Source organism: Anastrepha obliqua, chromosome 6, assembly GCF_027943255.1.
Source record: "Anastrepha obliqua isolate idAnaObli1 chromosome 6, idAnaObli1_1.0, whole genome shotgun sequence".
Lineage (NCBI taxonomy): Eukaryota > Metazoa > Arthropoda > Insecta > Diptera > Tephritidae > Anastrepha > Anastrepha obliqua.
In genome coordinates, this window is record NC_072897.1 from 40,664,328 (window position 1) to 40,682,671 (window position 18,344).

Genomic DNA, 18,344 nt, shown 5'->3' on the forward strand with positions numbered 1-18,344 from the left:
AACATCCCAGTAACCTTGATCGCCAGGCAGAGATATGGTCATATCTACCAATCCCATATACATATCGCGTGGCGTTATTAAATGCTACATTAAGTTTATGGCTAGATGTGGAGTCGAGTCTGCTGTATACTACGTCAGAGCAGGTAATGAGAGGCTCGATTAGCTGGAGAACTAATTTGCGCCTCATTTTCTCTGGCGTGAATGTTGCAGAGACTCTCAGCTTACGCAATGTAGCATAAATATTCCCCACAATCCTATTTATATGGTCAGCACAGGTAAGTTTCGCGTTAAGAATAAACCCCAAATTTTTTACCTTATCCATAAAGGTAAAGGAACCTGTACCTATCCACAATTTAAGAATATTGTCAACATGCACCACACTATTACATATAGGTAAGACATATGACTTTGACGCGTTCAAACCTAAAGAGTTTTCATTAGCCCATACAGAAATAGACAAATCACTGTTTATTTTGAAACATAAATCTTCAACGAGACCAATACGACTGGCCAAGTACAATTGTATATCATCAGCATACGCATGGACATTCACGTACTGACAAACGGTAAAAACATCATTGACAAAAAGACTGATTAAAAGTGGACCAAGGATAGACCCTTGCGGAACACCAGCGTATATGTATCTAGACTGGGATGTTGATTTACTGGTCTTGACCTTCTGCGTTCTGTCTCCAAGGTAGCTGGTTATGAACTTCACCGCACTGTCTTTGAAGCCGAACTAGTATTTAAGCTTCAAACATAACAATTTGTGATCCACTGAGTCAAATGCTTTAGAAAAATCAAGTAAACAAAGTAGAGTCAAATCTCCGTTGTCGAAACTAATTCTAATATCATCTAGTATTTTAACCATTACAGTTGAACAACTCTGACTTTGTTTGAAGCCAGATTGTAGTGGAGAGAGTAGACAATTGTTCTGTACAAATGAAACATGAAATGAATGATGCGTGGCCATCAAGTTTTCGCAAAATTTGGAAAATGTGGACAGTATGCTGATAGGTCTATAGTCACCAGCGTAAATAGCATTTGTCTTGTTTGCGACTGGGAAAACTATAGCCTTTTTCCATACTGCTGGGAAACATGAACTAGTCAAGCAATGGTTTATTATATGGGTAAGGGGTCCTATTATATATTGCATTACTATACGGACGAGTTTTAGCGAGATGTTATCATCACCTACAGCATTAGACTTGATTTTAGATAATGCTTTCAGAACATCTAACTCACTAACTGTCAAAAATTGAAACTGTTCTTCTAGAGTAGCACAAGATGAGGACTCTTTTAAAATAGGAGAACAATTGGTTTTCGTACCAACACTAATAAAGTAGTCATTAAGTTCATCAAGGTCAATATCACATTCGGGACTTTCCTGGCAATGAATTTTAAATTTTTTTAGGTTGCGCCACAGTTCTCTTATTGGAAGCGACGGATCAAGTTTTGTGTAACTGTACCAACGTTTCGCTTGTCGTATTATTGCAGTGGTTTTATTTCGGATTGCCTTGTACCGGCGCCAAGAAGTATCCGTCAAGTTTTTTCTCCATGTAGCATAATACTTGTTGCGCTTTCTAATAGCAGCTCGAACTTTCGAGTTGTACCAAGGACATGAACTATTTAAAACATTTACAGAACGAAGCGGAACATGCATGTTAAATAACGGGGATAAGTTACGGTTAAGGAAGTTAAGTTTATTATCAATAGTACTAAAAAACCAACCTTTATTCCAATTTATAGAACCCATGGCTGAATACAGAGAATTAACATTCAACGATTTAAAATCACGATACGCGTAGGTTGCACTTAAATCTGGACGATTCATCACAACATCTAAACAACAAAATATTAAGTCATGATCTGAAATAAAGTCAACTTGGTCGAATTTAAGAATATGTGACAAGTCACAGGTTATAAAATAATCAAGTAGACTAAGTTAAGAGTTATTTGCATATCTCATTGGTGTAATTGCGTTAACAACACAAAGTCCTGCTGTTACCAACGGTCGAATAGTTTACTACTACTTGGCTCATTTTTTAAAAGGTTAACATTAAAATCACCACACAACAGGATACGCTCGTAATTTAGGACAAATTCAGACAAATCAACGAATAGTGTATCAAGATCAATATTTTTGTTAGGATTGTAAACACATGCAATTAAAATTTTATTGATGCCATCAGATACTTCAGTAAATAACTATTCATTTTCGCAGTTATTCGACTTTGCTATTAGTCTAAATTTCAAACTTTTTTTACAGTACACTGCAACTCCCCCATCTGGCATCACTGTTTTGAGAGCAAAGTTGTTTTTTAACACTGCTGCATACGGTATTTGGCCGTTATCATTTGCTATGTTTGCCTTTTTCGATTCCTTGATTTCGTTGTATACCTTCAAATTTTCCTCTCTGGTTTTCTGTAGTTCCTTGCATATTTTGCCACTTTGTTCGTTGAAGCTTGCAGTTATTTCGCGAATTTTATGTATTTCACCTCGCTCGCATGCTTCTTGCGCTTTTTGCATTCTACTTATTTTTTCACTGAATTTTTTCTCGATAACCTCCAGTAAGCTTTTGATTTCTTTTTCATGAGTTTTAAGTGCACTTTCGAATTCAAACTTGTAATCAAGCAATAGTGAACCGTTCTTCTCGACTACACTCTGAACCTCCTTAATTGGAAGGTCAGCGTTGCTAATGTAAACCACACATGTAGCGAAGTTTGGGAAATTCATCTAGTTTTCCTAATGTATATTGATCTTTTCCCGAGCATTTCGATTGGGAATGATATGTTTTGCCACACACACCCGCACACCTTATTCCCGTTTCTCCACGGATTTGCAGTTTGCACCTTTTGCAATCCATGGATTGCGTATATTGTTATGATACTGTTAATATTTAAAATTTTCTTTTGCACTTTTTTATTTTAAGACTCTTTCTTATGGGAAATATGTTTTACGGGTGAAAGAAAGAGGCAGAAAACTTCAAAAATCCACTGATATAGAGTCACTGTCTCAATACGAACATCAATTGTGTCCAGATTGGAATTTTTGAAAACTCTTTTTAGCAGAGCGGTCCGAAATATGTGCCAAACACAAAAAATGGGTTGGTGCGTGACTACCATTCGGAATCCACAGAGAGAACGTTGGTTCGAATCTCGGTGAAACACCAAAATTAAGAAAAAGATTTTTCTAATAGCGGCCGCCCCTCGGTAGGCAATGGCAAACCTCCGAGTGTATTTCTGCCATGACAAAGCTCCTCATAAAAAAAATATCTGCCGTTCGGAGTCGGCTTGAAAGTGTAGGTCCCTCCATTTGTGGAACAACATCAAGACGCACGCCACAAATAGGAGGAGGAGCTCGGCCAAACACCCAAAAAGGGTGTACGCGCCAATTATATATATATAGTATACATGTATAGGGTTGTTCAATAGGTGCGCTTCAACTTTTTTCCGATAGGGAGGGCGAACGACGCAATATTTTTTATTTTTCGCTTGTCATTTGTAAACTGCATTAGTATACATTTCATCATGGAACGCTACACACTTGAGCAACGATTGCAAATCGTGCAAATTTTTTATGAAAATAATCGTTCTGTTGCTGCTACTTTAAGAGCATTACGGCCATTTTACGGTCCAGTTAACAAATAGTCTACAGTAACAAGCCGGCGACGATTTGTGAGCTCAGAGCCAATATTGAACTCGAAATTGCTGGAATTTCGACCGATTTATGCAAAAGAGTGGTCGAAAATTGGGTTCAACGATTGGACTTCGTAAAACGTGCACGCGGTGGTCATGCAAAAGAAATCGAATTTCATACTTAAATGTATATTTATTTATTTAAACAAAGCCAATCGGCAATATACATACAAATAAAAAGAGGGTACAGAATCAGAATGGTAAGTAATACAATGATAAAGAATATGGGACACACGGTTCTTGAGAAAAATCTATAGGATGATATTTTTGGCATTTCGCAGAAAAGTATCGTAGGTTCCACCATAGAAATCGAGAACACCATGAAGTGAGTTGACGCTGATGGCTATTCTATTGCACGGGCCGTAATAGACGTAGCTTTTGTAAGTAGCGACTGTTTTCAGTAGACGACTATTCCTAAGAGTGAGACCAGCCGGGGCAAGCTCGAAGGAGCTGCGTACTTCCGGGGCATCAATAATACCATTTACCACTTTATAGAAGAACGCCAGATCAGTTATGCGACGGCGAGCTCGCAAATTGTTGATGTTGTACCGAATGTAGATATCTTCTGTAGCTGAAACGGTTGATGATGAATGTCGGAAGGCTAAGGTCTTGCAGAGCTTACGCTGCACTCTTTCAAGTCTTGTAATGCCTGCTTCAGTGTATGGAGACCAGATTATGGATCCGTACTCCAGTATTGGAAGAACTTGAGTTTTGAAAAGACAAATCAGGGAGTAGGGATTCTTGAAGTCCTTACAATTCCTTGTTATAAATCCGAGTATCTTAAAATCTCTCTGAGTTATTCCGTCTATGTGCTTGTGGAAAGTTAGTTTTGTGTCAATCGTGACACCGAGGTCTTTGATGTCATCCACCTCCCTTATTTTATCACCATTGAGTGTGAACATTGCAGGTAAGGGAGTGCGCGATCTCGAGAAGCACACTTTTTAAAGTTGAGATCCAGTTCGTTCCTTGTACACCAGCCAGAGAGATTATCGACGTCCTGTTGTAGTAGATGACTATCCAGCACACTAGTGATTGATCGATAAACTTTAAGATCGTCTGCAAAGAGTAGGTATTCCGAGTTGAAGTCGTTACCAATATCATTCACGAATATGCTGAAAAGAATCGAACCGAGGTGAGAACCTTGCGGAACACCAGAGTTAGCCACATATTCATTGGATAGGTGGCCATCCACTTTGACCTGCAGGTGCTTACCAGCTAGATATGACCTAAGTCTAACGCTTTGCCGCAGACGCCATATTTCCTGAGCTTGTATAGCAAGATGTCATGGTCAACTCGGTCGAACGCTTTTCTGAAGTCAGTATAGATGCTATGAACACAGGTGTGGGTATTCAGTGAGTTCAGTAGATAGTTGGTGTAGGCGAAAAGGTTAGTTGACGTTGAACGGCTACTAATAAAACGATGCTGTCTTGTGGTAATGATTGGATCAAAAGCAGCAGAGAGTATCGGTAGGATCAGCTTTTCAAAAAGTTTAGCCAAGGCCGACTGAATGCAGATTGGCCGATAATTCGTGACTGTATTCTTTGGACCTTCTTTATGAATGGGGCTGATGTACGAGAGTTTCCAGTCTGTAGGAAAAACACCACACTGCAGAGACGATTGGAAAATGTGTGTCAGCGGTTCACAGAGGCCATTGGCGCAGTTCTTAAGAAAGGCATTCGGTAGGCCATCAGGTCCCGCACCTTTACTAGGATCTACGGAGTTCAGTTGCTTGAAGACATTATCAAAGGTCACCTCAAAGTCATTTAAGTTTACCGATTGCGTGTAAGGGTGTGAGTGTGCTAGGGTTACGCTATGGTCAGACACCGGTGCATATATGCTTTTAAAGAACTGTGCAAATAAGTTACTGATCTCTACGCCACTTGATGCTGATTGATTATCTCAGACCATGGATCGGAAAGAAAAGAGATAGCATATAAGTGCGTGTGATAGGCTTCGTACGTGGTATGTGGCGGTATATAGACACAGCCTAAAATAAGATTGTCATTGTTAATCTTAATTTTAATAAAGAGTTCCTCAATATTGTTCTCCTTGATTTGAATCGATTCTAGTTGAATGTGCCGTTTTGTAGCTATGAGCACACCACCACCACGCTGACAACCACTCGTTGCCTGGTTACGATCTCTGCGATAGATGTTGTAAGTGGGGTCCAGTACTTCACCGTCATGTATAGCGGGCTGTAGCCAGGTTTCGGTGATGCAGATGATATCGTAGTGACTAATTGACGTGGCTTTGAGAAATTCACAGAGTTTTGTGCGTAGATCGCGAACATTCTGGTAGTAGACGGTGATATTTGTCACTTTCCTCCTCCCCTCTGATCGAACGAAAATTCTTTGTTACTATTTTCGGTATGCCATTCACATATTTTATTGTCTTGCTCAAATCACCATTCTTCTCAAGGGAGGCAAAGTCAGAGCGTAAGCTCTTCAGATATTCCTGCTGTGCCTGCTTACTTTTGAGTAAGGTGATTGCATCCGTTGCAGTTCGGGTCACTACAAGTAATGGACGGGAACGACCCGGCGTGTGACGTCCCAGTCTACGAAGTTTTAGGCCAGTTGAGTCACAAGATAACTCTGGTGACAGGATAGATGACAGACTTGATCTATCATCCTCCAGCCGCTCTTTTCCAGTTATTTTAGATGATTCAGGGACGTTGAACGCAATGACATTAGCCTCGCGGCGTTTACGTTCGCTCAGCTCTACGAAAACTGCTTCATTGGATGCCGGTAAGATTACATGGGAGTTAATCTTATTCTCGACTTACGTTAACCTGTCATCAATTTTAGAGCATTTATTGGAGAGGTTAACATTTTGTTGGGACAGCTTACTAACCTCTGCTCTGATGTCTGCCAGATTGCATGTAATTTCGGACCTAAAGGCCTCAAATTTTTGCTCATACTGCTTGGTGAAACGCACAAAGTGTTTATCCAGCAGATTATCGAGATTGCCCATCGGATCCCGTTTCTCGTTGAACCCAATTTCTCGTCGAACGTGCGCACGCTAACCTCACTTTCGCACGGATAGCAATGCCAGGCTGCTTCACCTTTCTTAATACGGATTGCCAGATTCCTAAAATCAGCGGTTGAGAGATTGGTACATTTATGATGAAACCAGAGACGACAATCTGTGCATTGAATACTAGATGTTCCCTCGCGGACAATTGCAGAGCACTTGCCAAGGTATGCCACTTCTACGTTTAACTTTTTTGGTCCCATAATTACAGGAACAGAGTGTAGAAAAATAGATACAGGTGTTAGTTACGACAGGTAGCAGGCAGAATCACAATAGGCACAGAATTGCGGATAATACTGCACAATTTATCAATTATTTATAATAAAAACACTGAGTAGCCAAAAACACGTGTTTACACAGACCGAAAACGGTACGGTATATGTTCAAACTCGATAAAAAAAAAGTTAGTTAAAAAAGACAAACCGTTTCTGTTTTATTCAAAAAAGTTCAAAAGTTGAAGCGCTCTTACTGAAAACCCCTTTATATGTATATTTTAAAGCAAAAAAGGGCGCAGGCGAAAATTTGGACTAAAAATCGGACAATTCAAGCAGTAGTAATGGAATGTTTAACCGAATTTTTGGTAAATTTTACAAATTTTGAAATCAAGTAACTTAAAAACTATAACCCCCCTGCCTGTGAAATTTTCACTTTTAGAAAGTAGGATACCCCGTCTACTCCCCTTATAACCCTTTTTTTTATAATTCATGGTCAATCAGATGGAAATTTTCCCAATCAGAGTAACATCACTCCGACTTCTTCCTGATTAATAGCATAGCTTCGCGACCTATGCTATCTTCTACATCAGACAATTCACTCATTATCCTGTGGGTTAAAAAAAAACAGCCGATTTTATTTTCGCGAATCACGCTTCTATATTATCCTTAATTAAGATGATTGAATCACTTCGCGGAATGTACTGAGGACATCGTCGCCGCTCGTTTCACTACCACTGCACGCAGGGCCCGTCTGATCGCCTGCTACTGCAGATTCACGGTGGGGAAAGCTCGAGCCCGTCAGAATACTGCCATTAGGACAGCCACAGAATGGCTCCTCATGTCTCACCTTTAACATTGCCAAAGCGAGACTACTATTGTCCTCGGTTAGGGAGCATAGTAAGGTGCTGAACAACTGATTGCTGCTGGGTTGCTACCGTAGGAACCACCCCTGCAGGCATTTGTTGCAGGCTGAGCGACATCCCATCAATTTCAATTTTCATTGATCATCATTGACCAATTTTTCGTGTGCCTCACAAAGTAAATAATTACCCGTTTTTTCTTTTAGCGTTTTTTAAATTATATTTTATGCTCATTCTCTTTTATTCATATAGTAGCATTGCACATTTTTTATTTTATCTTACTTTTTCACTTGTATTACACTGATTCCTTTTGCTTACCATGGGTGCCTTGTATGCACAAACACACACACATTTGTATGTTTTTTGAGATTATGAATATATAAGAGATTATAAAATAGTCGTAGAATATTACCACACTTTTTTACATACAACCTTTTGTTTTTTGTGTTACAGATAATTATTTTAACGAATATAAAAAAAAAAGTCAAAGTAAAAACTAAATAAAATCGATGCCGGCAAAGAAACGACATTTGCAGACATAATTCTAACAAAATTTTTGTTAGGCATTATTAACTATGTATTCATAAAATAAAAAAGCAGCGTGTGTCCATAAACGCATTGTCCTTTTAAAACTTATTATAAAATGTAATATCGAATTTCGAATGTGTATTGCTGCCACCTCATACGTTGTTTACGGATTCCCTCCAACTGTTTATTACTAGTAGCCAATTGCGCAATTAAATTAGCTATTCCTGCTCCTTGTATTTTCGTCATATCGTTAATAATAAAAAAACCAAAAACTCCAAAATATTCCACCAAACAAATTTCTGTGAAGAAAAGATTTCAGAGCAGTATTGTCATTTCTGGAGGTAATCTGCCATATGTGAACAGATAAATTAATTTTGTGGATTTATTGCTAATTACTGCATATGTGAACGTACTTTAATCAACACTAATGCGCACAATTTCTTGTGTGTTGGACCCGATTTACACGAGGAGACATCTGGAAGGGAAACATTTTGTTCGGTGGCGAAGGACGGTCGGGGAAGAGAGAAGGGATTTTGTCTCCCGTACTCGGCGACACGCTTTGCTCTTCTTATTCGTATTTCCAATCTTTCCAATTTTTGATAGTTGCTTCATTCGTTTTCTTCTTTTGTGGGAGAAGGTTCTGAGTTATGTGTTGGTTTTCAAGCAAACGGAAGATAACAAAGATGACAAACATCCGAACACTGCTTGGGAAATGCACGATTATTTTTGCTAGTAAAGTAGGTATAATTTAAAATATATTATGGGGCATGTTTATGTTGAATTCTAATTTTCCTCGCATTTCTAGTTACTCAAGTTAATTTTAAGTTAATTATTTACATATGAAGTATTTTTAATTTAATTTTTTTTATTCAAGTATAAGAATTTATAAATAATATATATTTCAATAAAAAAAACAACAAATTATTTATTATTTAACCAGTTTGCATTTTTCATTCATATATTTAAGAAACTGTTGTCGAACGCTCTCTGCTTTACATGTAAGCGCGTGCTAGAATACATCCGAACCAGACGATGCTAAAGTGTTAAATGTCAAAATGTCGCGGAAACATTTTTGCCCGTGTGAACGCGAATGAAACTTCAAAAGAGAATTTCCAGTGTCTCCCTTCCAGATGTCTCCTCGTGTAAATCGGGTCTTGGTAGTCTCTAATGCTTTCGCATACTCTTCCTCTTCACAAACAAGTTATTCCCCTTCCTTTTTTTTGTTTATTCATGGAATCTGACGACACAGCGAATTCGGATCGAGCAACCTGATATTCTATCATCCTGGATAGGTAACAATAATGTAAATTATATACATATATATATATATATAATTGGCGCGTACACCCTTTTTGGGTGTTTGGCCGAGCTCCTCCTTCTATTTGTGGTGTGCGTCTTGATGTTGTTCCACAAATGGAGGGACCTACAGTTTCAAGCCGACTCCGAACGGCAGATATTTTTATGAGGAGCTTTTTCATGGCAGAAATACACTCGGAGGTTTGCCATTGACTGCCGAGGGGCGACCGCTATTAGAAAAATGTTTTTCTTAATTTTGGAGTTTTGCCGAGATTCGAACCAACGTTCTCTCTGTGAATTCCGAATGGTAGTCGCTCACCAACCCATTCGGCTACGGCGGCCGTTTGGTGTGTCGTAAAACCAACACAGCCCTAGACCTTTTTGAGCTGGTACCAGTAAGCCTGTTATCATCGACATAAACTTCAAACTGTTTATTTCCACATTGGTGTCATTTACCATTTTGCACTAGTTTTGGACCGACCTCAAATAGACAACATGTATTCAATCGCATCGCATATCACTAACCGTGTCATAGCATAAGCACGTTGACAACGACGTGTCGTCTAGCATCTGTCAAATATTAAAATACACACGTGCCTATTGACATGTTAGACATTCAACATATATTGATAGTATTTTTGGATCACTATATTTATTGAATGTGTAGCATGAAATATTGATGGATTTCTAGAAATTCTGAAATAAGAACAAAATACACACAAATTACAAGCAAATGAAAATGATTTAATTTATTTTTAATATTTTTTTTATTTAATGGCTCACTTCAAAAGTTTACTCACAGTATCATAATCCTTCAAATACTGTCAATAAATATTGAGCGTGTAGCACACCCTCACGATCCATCAATATGGAACTCGATCCAAATATCACAATATATGTATAATGTATTGAACCCTTAAGCAGGCCACAAACGGAAAGCAAATCGAAATAATAGGTTGACTCATTTTGCATTTTACATACGTATGGATTAATTTACGATTTCAGTTTCACGTTGTTCGTTGTCGAGTGAACATGCAATGCCGGGGAAAAATGATTGGCATATATGGTATTTATTTGTGATTGAAAATAAGGGGGAAAGGAAACGATAACAAGTTGACAAAAATGTTTCTGAATTTTCAATCGGTTTGCCAACTGCGCCACAGACGCGTCAATCTGTTGAAATTTCAACCGATTGTTTCGATTTGTTTTCCGTTTATGGCCTCTTTATGAACGTAAATGTTTAGATATAAATGTTTGCGGTATTTAATACATAAAAAAGGCATAAAATAATAATCCTTTTTTAACTGTAATAAGAATCGATGATTTAAAGCAAATAAGTCGATTTATTTTCTTTTTTACTCCAAAAAGTAGTACCTGAAAAAGATATTTTTATTTTACAGAAGTGAAATATTTTAAAGTGGCAGCGTGTGTTTATATTGTCAACTCTGCTACTTTTGTAGCATTTGTCGTTTAGAACTACTTTTTTTGCGTTAGGCAACCTACATCAATTTGGTTGCAGAGTAGATGGTTATATTTTTACACTGTTAAATGCATTAATATATAATTGTAGGTATGTATATTAAGATATCAGCATATATGCATCCACATGTATTAACATTCATATGCATACATCCAATCATTTACTTGGTCTACCCAAGAATGATAGAATACCAACATATATACACATATGTTTTACAAAATACAATGTGCATGTGCGTCTATATACATATGTAGCTACATTTTAGACGGGGAACAAGGCTGGCTGCTGTGGTTTATTTGTTTTCATCTACACTACATATATAACCAAAGAAATAGATGCACGCATACAGTTTCATATAATCGCAAATACAAATAGGTATATACATAAACATATAAATACTCATGACGCCAGAGCGATTACATGAATTCGATAGATATAGAATTTTCAACTTTTTTCGTTAAGAAACAAAACATCAGTGTTTCGTTGCGAAAATAACTAGTATTTACAAGTACACTCCTGTATTTCTGCACAAAAAACACATTTTCTGAAATTTTTAATATAATAAATATGATATCATAAGCGCCCAGTGGTCTCATACATACATATTTAAATAACTGTCCTCATATTTTGGCCAACTTGCCGTGTAAAACAAAAACCCACCTCCAAAGAGCACGAAAAATGTATTTATTTGAAGACCAGCACCTTTGCTTCTAAATGTTATGCAAATCAGCATTCGAATGTCACAAATGCGTTTATTTCCTTATTGAACTTCGAAACAGTTCATACACTGCTATTTAATTTTTTTTTTCATATGTATCTAGTTCTCTGACGATATTAGATGGCAACGAGAGGCATAGCGTATATTTCACAAAATCGAACGACGTCCAACGCGAACTGTTATCGCCATCACGAGAATCAAAACAAAACTCTGGATTAGATTTATGATGCTTTCGCATTTGCCGCATAGATATCGTGGTATGCTGCTATATCACGGAGCTGTCTGCTTAGTGACAAAGAAAAAATTATTATTATTAAGGATCACGACACTTTGTGACCGCCATTGTAAACAAAAACAGCTAACGGTTGTGACGTAATTCGTACCACACATTTTTGCTTTTGTGCATGTTTTTGTTAAAAACTGAATTACTCTTTCTTCAGCTTATATTGATTTTCTGAAAACTCAATACAGTAGATTCTGTTTTTATGCGGTATATACGTTCCGCAAGAAACAGCATAAAAAAGCTACCAGTTCTATAGTAAAACTATAGCTACGTTTCAAAAGTGCTAAGAACCGCATAAATCTGAAATAATGTAATAAAATCGCGTAAAAAAAGGGTACTAGTCCCATATTATAACTATAGATACGTTCCATAGACCGCATGAATCTGAAATAATTAAGTAAAATCGCATAAACAAAAAATTGTATTTTTGAAAATTATATCTTTATTTAAGAAACGTCAGAAACGAAAAATAAATTTACATCGTCAGAAGTAGAATCAGACAATACCCACATGTTGCGCGTTCGTTTAGGATTTCGCGTAAAATCACTGTCGTCACTTGAGGAAATGTACACGTCTGATCTAGATGGTGATGCAGGCGGTTCCATATTTGTAGGGTTAACATTTCTGATGTAATCTGTGATGAGTTTTTGCTTAGCTGGTTTAGAATCTTGTTTATACAATTCCCGATAGGTCGACATGCATTTTTTAATTTTTTTAAAAACCGCACTATTTCAAAACCGCATAAAAACAGAATCGACTGTATAAACTTAAATTTATATTAAATCTACAAAACTCGATAAAATACTATATCAGTGATACTAAATAAAGTTAATATAAAACATTTAAAATGTTATTAGAGTAAATTATTTCAATGGAATATCATTATCTTATTTAATAATTAATAATTACCAGTTAATTCGAATTCATGTTTCTGATATTATAACGCATGCGGAATCCGGGTTTTTGACATTAAAATCAAAATCCAAATGCAAAATAAATGGTTATTTTTGAAGCTCCAAGGTGAATTGAATTCTCTAGGTGACGTGAGATCCCTTACCGATACAAAACAAACGGAAATTACATGTTTGTGAAAATTCAGTGAATGGCTTGGCAATATTGTGGTTTGTGAGATTTAAACTAAACAAATTAATGAAAACGAAGTGCCGCGTGTTAAATTGTGAAATCAACCTGTTATTCTACAAGAATGATAAAGAAGAATATTATGCCTTCCGCATTCGCCGCGTCGTAAGAGTCCATCAATAAACATAAAAAAGGAAGGGGAACTACTTGTTGTGAAGAAGAAGAGTAGGCGAAATCAATGGAAACAACCAATCACAAGAAATAAACGCACACACACGTACTTTCTAGTCGCGGAGGATTCTGCATAAAAATGTAAAAAACTGCATTTGGAGGCTTTATATTCATTTGTGCTTTAACAATTTAACACGCGGCACTTCGTTTTCGTTAGTTTGTTTAGTTTTAATCTGACAAATCACAATATTATCAAGCTATTCACTGAATTTTCATAAACATGTAATTTTTGCTACTTTTATTGTTTTGTTCGTTTGTTTTGTAGTGCGAAGGGAGCTGATGTCAACTGTTGTTTACTGGCGCCACCTTCAGTACTGAATTCGCCTTGATTCTTGCCCAGAGTGTACAGAATAAAGAAAGTGGCGCCACCTGTATATCGTTAATTTGTTTTTCGCTATTTTGACAAACAAGAGAAACAGAAGTTACTTGTTTGTAAATTGCCGGACTGTAGAAAAACTTGTAATATTATATATCATATTAAATATATTATTTAACGAATTGCAAATGAGTATCCATGTATAAATAAATTACGGAAGAATTTTTTTTTAAGAAATATATTTTTTGTAAGCAAGTAAAAGGTATTTAATAGTAACGAGGCCCAACCTGAATAATGGAGATAAAAAAGAGAGAGCAAAAAAATATGAAAAAGAAAAATTGCAACCCTACTGCTGCTACTTGTTGAAAGTGCCTTTCATAATTTTGTATTTATAGTTTTTTTCATATCAAATATATCCTATTTAAACAATCTTTATCAAATGCAAGAAAGACTAAGACAAAGGTGGTGCTACTAGACGACCAACAGCATTTTGTACATTAGAATGTCATGGTAAAAGAAAGTAAAGTAGTAGTAAAATATACCAGTTTTTCGCTATTTTATTTTTTTGCTGATATCTTAATGTTCAAGGCGACACAAAAAAATTAGCTGATCTACTGGAAACTCCTTGTATAGATTCACCTTGGGCTAAACCCTGCGAGCAAGCAGAATCTATAGAGGTGGTGGGAAGAGCACAGCAGAACTTTTCGTCGTAAATTTGCACATCGTCAAAATTATGAGTGCTCTTTACAGTTATTTGTTTACTTTGTTATTTACATTCTTTTTTTTTGTCCTTGTTCACTCTTCTCGGAAGCATAGAGCCTCGACAAGACACAGTCTTGCGTTAATCTATTTTGATTTCTGACAGGGTAGGTGATTCGCCTGCCGGAAATGCCTGGTGGAAATGCCCACCTGTCGTTGCTAAGGAAAAACGCCTTCTTACTGCTTGGAGCTGTGTTTCACATTTTTCTGTCAGAAGGATCACACTACAGATGGTTGAGGACTTCGCTAACTTTCGTGTGTCTGCGCTATCACCGTGGTCGCCCGCTTCCTCTTGCTGGCGCCACTGATGCAATGTAACTGTGTGTTCTTCTTTCTTTTAGCAGCCACACTGCAAGTAATGCGCTGACTATTGTGCGGGAGTAAGGATGGAAAGGATACGATTTTGGGGTTGAGGAATGAATTTTTTGTTTGTTTTTTTGTTTTAGAAGAGGGAAAGTAGGTAAATTTGGAAAAGTGCGAGGACCGTGCTTTACGTGGGATTCGATCCCACAACCTCAAGGATGGAAGTCTAGTGCACTTAGCTAGACTACCGAGACTACATTTAGAATTTATAATTCAGAATGTGGGAAATTCATATTGCACAAATTGCTTTAGTTGTTGCTCATGCGGACTTGCGCTGCATGGCAGTTCAGTAGTTCCTCGTCAGGCTTTTGCCTCATCGCTTCTGCTTGATATTTTTATGCCAAGTAAGTTAGCGATCTGTAAGTCGTAAGATCCATTGAATCCATAGGATTAGGTCTTATTGTAGGATATGGCGAACATTCACAGAACACACTTTGGGCTAGCACAGAAGGTAACTTTAGGCGGCTTAATCTCATGGATTTCATTCTGTCATCTCGCTTAGGTGTTCAGAACGTTGGCACCAGCCCGACTTTCGCCACCAGCAGGAGATAGGAAGTGATTGATATGATATTATCTAACTATATATATATAATTAGTTTGTTTGTTGGTGGTTGAGGTGGGGCTCAAAATGACATCGCACTTACAGCAACCGTCGTCTACTGCGTTGTGTGGTGTGGCCACTAAAACGATCCCTCCTTTCCTTCTGAGGAGACACCCTTCGTGGAACTGCTTTCAATATTACTTCGGGAGGGCCCAGAACGGCATCTATAAAGGACCAGTTCTATTCACCCACGTCTGGGTCCACCATATTCGAAGCCAGCTTCTTCTTGTGTCTCTATCTGTGCGGCTTCGCTTTGTTGCACTGTGTCGGGGTCAATCCTTTTTTTTTTGTAGTACGTTCTCGATGTATTTCTTTACCGCGTTCCAGCTGTCCTCGCATTCGAGCATTTTGCTGATTATATTGCTCGGAGCGATGTCGCCAATCTGCTCCCTCTGAGCATTTCTTTCCGTAAGCCATCTGTTACAGCTAAAAAACGTGTGTTCAATGTCATCGCTCAGCGCTTTGCAGTATATGCATCTGGAATCGGTTATCTTGCCCATGCGGTATAGGTATCTCTGGAAGTATCCGTGGCCCGAGAGGAACTGAGTTAAGAAGTAGCTTACTTCTCCGAAGTTCCTTTGGACCCATTTGTCAATTGATGGAATAAGTTTCGCCGTCCATCTGCCACTCGGTTCAGTGTCCCATCGGCTTCGCCATCGCAGCATGGTTTGGCATCTCCGTTCGGAGAAGCTAGTGATGACGTTTTTCTTCTTGGAGTCCTACGCATCCATTCGTTCCCGGACCATGAGGTGGATGGGTATCTGAGGGCCGCTGTTCGTTGCACAGCCTCCAGTAGTTTGCGCTTGGCTTTGGAGTTTAGTACAATTCCCCATACTTCACCGTCGTACAGGAGAATTGAGTTTGTGGCCACCATAATTAGCTTTATTTTGCTCTGTGTTGGCCCACCGATGTTTGCCATTAATCTACTTAGCATACCCGAGACCTTTGCTGCTTTGGTAGCCGCAAGCCGTATCTGGGCCCAGAAAGTAAGCTGCAGTCAAGTTGAATACCTAGGTATCTCACTACTTTTTGGGTCACTAAGGACGTGTCGCCTATTTGCTTGCTGACCTCGAGTGGTATGTGACCACGTGTCATAAGGATGACTTCGGTTTTATGTTTGGCGAGTTTCAGGCCGTGGTCCTAAAGCCATATTCGCGTCCTTAACATGACTTGGCTCAACTTCTTTCTAGCGTCCTCAGTATCGTCCGCGTATCCCGCTAAGTATCTGTCTTCTGGCATTTCTATGCTCAATATCCCATCGTAACTCAGATTCCAGAGATCGGGGCCGAGAATAGATCCTTGAGCAGCACCAGACGTTATTGGTTTTGTTTTCTGACCATCTGGTGTATCGTACAGCAGTTCACGTTCGCTCAGGTAGCTCTGGAGAATCCTTAACAAGTATGCAGGTAATCGAAACCTTTTTCGTAGTGCCCTTATAATGTCTATCCATCGTACGCTTGAAAGGCGTTTCGTATATTACATCAAGCGTTCCCAAAACGGTCATGCGGTTCGAGTGGTGGTGTCTGCGTTGAGCGCTGCTTACCACCTCCTCTATTGCGCCAAGAGTTGATTTTCCCCGTCGGAAACCGTATTGCCTTGCTGACAATCCTCCTGCACTCTCTGCATGTTTCTCAAGCAATTTCCCGGGACTGTCCAGCATGCAAAGCGGACGCCAAGCGAACGGTTGCGCTGGGCCACCCTTACCCTTACTGATCAGCATCAGTTTCTGTATTTTTAACAGCTTAGGTAAGATGTTTTGAGCAAGGCATGCGTTATAAATAGCCAGCATAGATCATGCCACTGGCTGGAAATTTCTCGATATAGATGCCCTGTCGTACCAGCGTTATATAGATTTTAGGGTTGCGGCCGAGATAACCTCGACGCCGATATGATGATCTTATTAAAGATAAAATCCTCCACAAACTCAGTGGGGCGAACTGTAACTGAGTGTTATGAGAAGGAACGTGTGAGAAGAGAGCGTAAGGCAGTTCCTTGGTGGAATGCTGAACTTTCAAAACTCCGAAAAACTTCCAAGAAACTTCTTAATGGAGGACCTAAAACTCAGTTGGAAGCGGATGGGACTGCCTACGGCGAACTGAGGAAGAAATATAAGAAGATAATCAGATCATCTTAATTGGACTCATATAGAACCTTGCATTGAAGAGCAAGATCGGAAGATTTCAGCGAGGTTGTACAAGGTCCTCCAAAGGGATTAAGCTAGACTCACTGCTCAAAAGTCAGAAGTGACCGATGTTCTCTTTTCAAAACATTTCCCTGACTACACAAGTGTTGTTGATCAAAGCTCCATCGAACAATATGATCACTCCAATACAACTATCAGCAGTCGTGATTGGTTCATTGCATCTAGGATAGTTAACGAGAAAACTATAAGGTTCGCCTTCTGAACTGTTGACAATGCTATCTTTGATTCTATGTGCTCTTGGGCATGGAGTAGAAGAAATTATTGTTAGACGTATTTACACTATGCTTTTCAAGAGACTGCTTATCACAGATGGAGAAAACGGTGCAGGATTAAAGGTGGAGGTTAAGAAGGGATGCCCACAAGCCGACGAGTACTTTGGCGCTTTTTTGTGGACTCTTTTCTTAATAATCTGCAGGAAATTGGACACGCCCAAGCTTATGTGGATTATGTGAACGTATTAATATCAGGACGGTCACTAGAAGATTTATGCAATAAAATTGTGGCAGCCCTAAACAAGATTGATCATTGGTGCGAATTGTACATTCTTTCGGTGAATCCTATAAAAAGTACCTTAGTACTTTTCACTAGGAAGCGCAATATGGAAAGCCTGTTACTACCCACTTTGAAAGGAGTAACACTGTAATACAAGTAATACATAGGGGTAATCCTACAGTGTAAGATGA

General features: G+C 38.6%; 1 protein-coding gene across 1 annotated transcript; it reads right to left on the bottom strand.

Annotated features, from left to right (window-relative positions):
- Positions 1-270: 270 nt before the first annotated feature.
- On the bottom strand, positions 271-12,108 carry LOC129250851 (uncharacterized). Its single transcript, XM_054890453.1, has 2 exons — positions 11,768-12,108; positions 271-1,842 (listed from the first exon to the last, which is right to left on the bottom strand). The coding sequence occupies exons 1-2, from the start codon at positions 11,838-11,840 to the stop codon at positions 740-742; spliced, it is 1,176 nt and encodes a 391-aa protein (XP_054746428.1). The 5' UTR covers positions 11,841-12,108; the 3' UTR covers positions 271-739.
- Between the last annotated feature and the right edge of the window lie 6,236 nt (positions 12,109-18,344).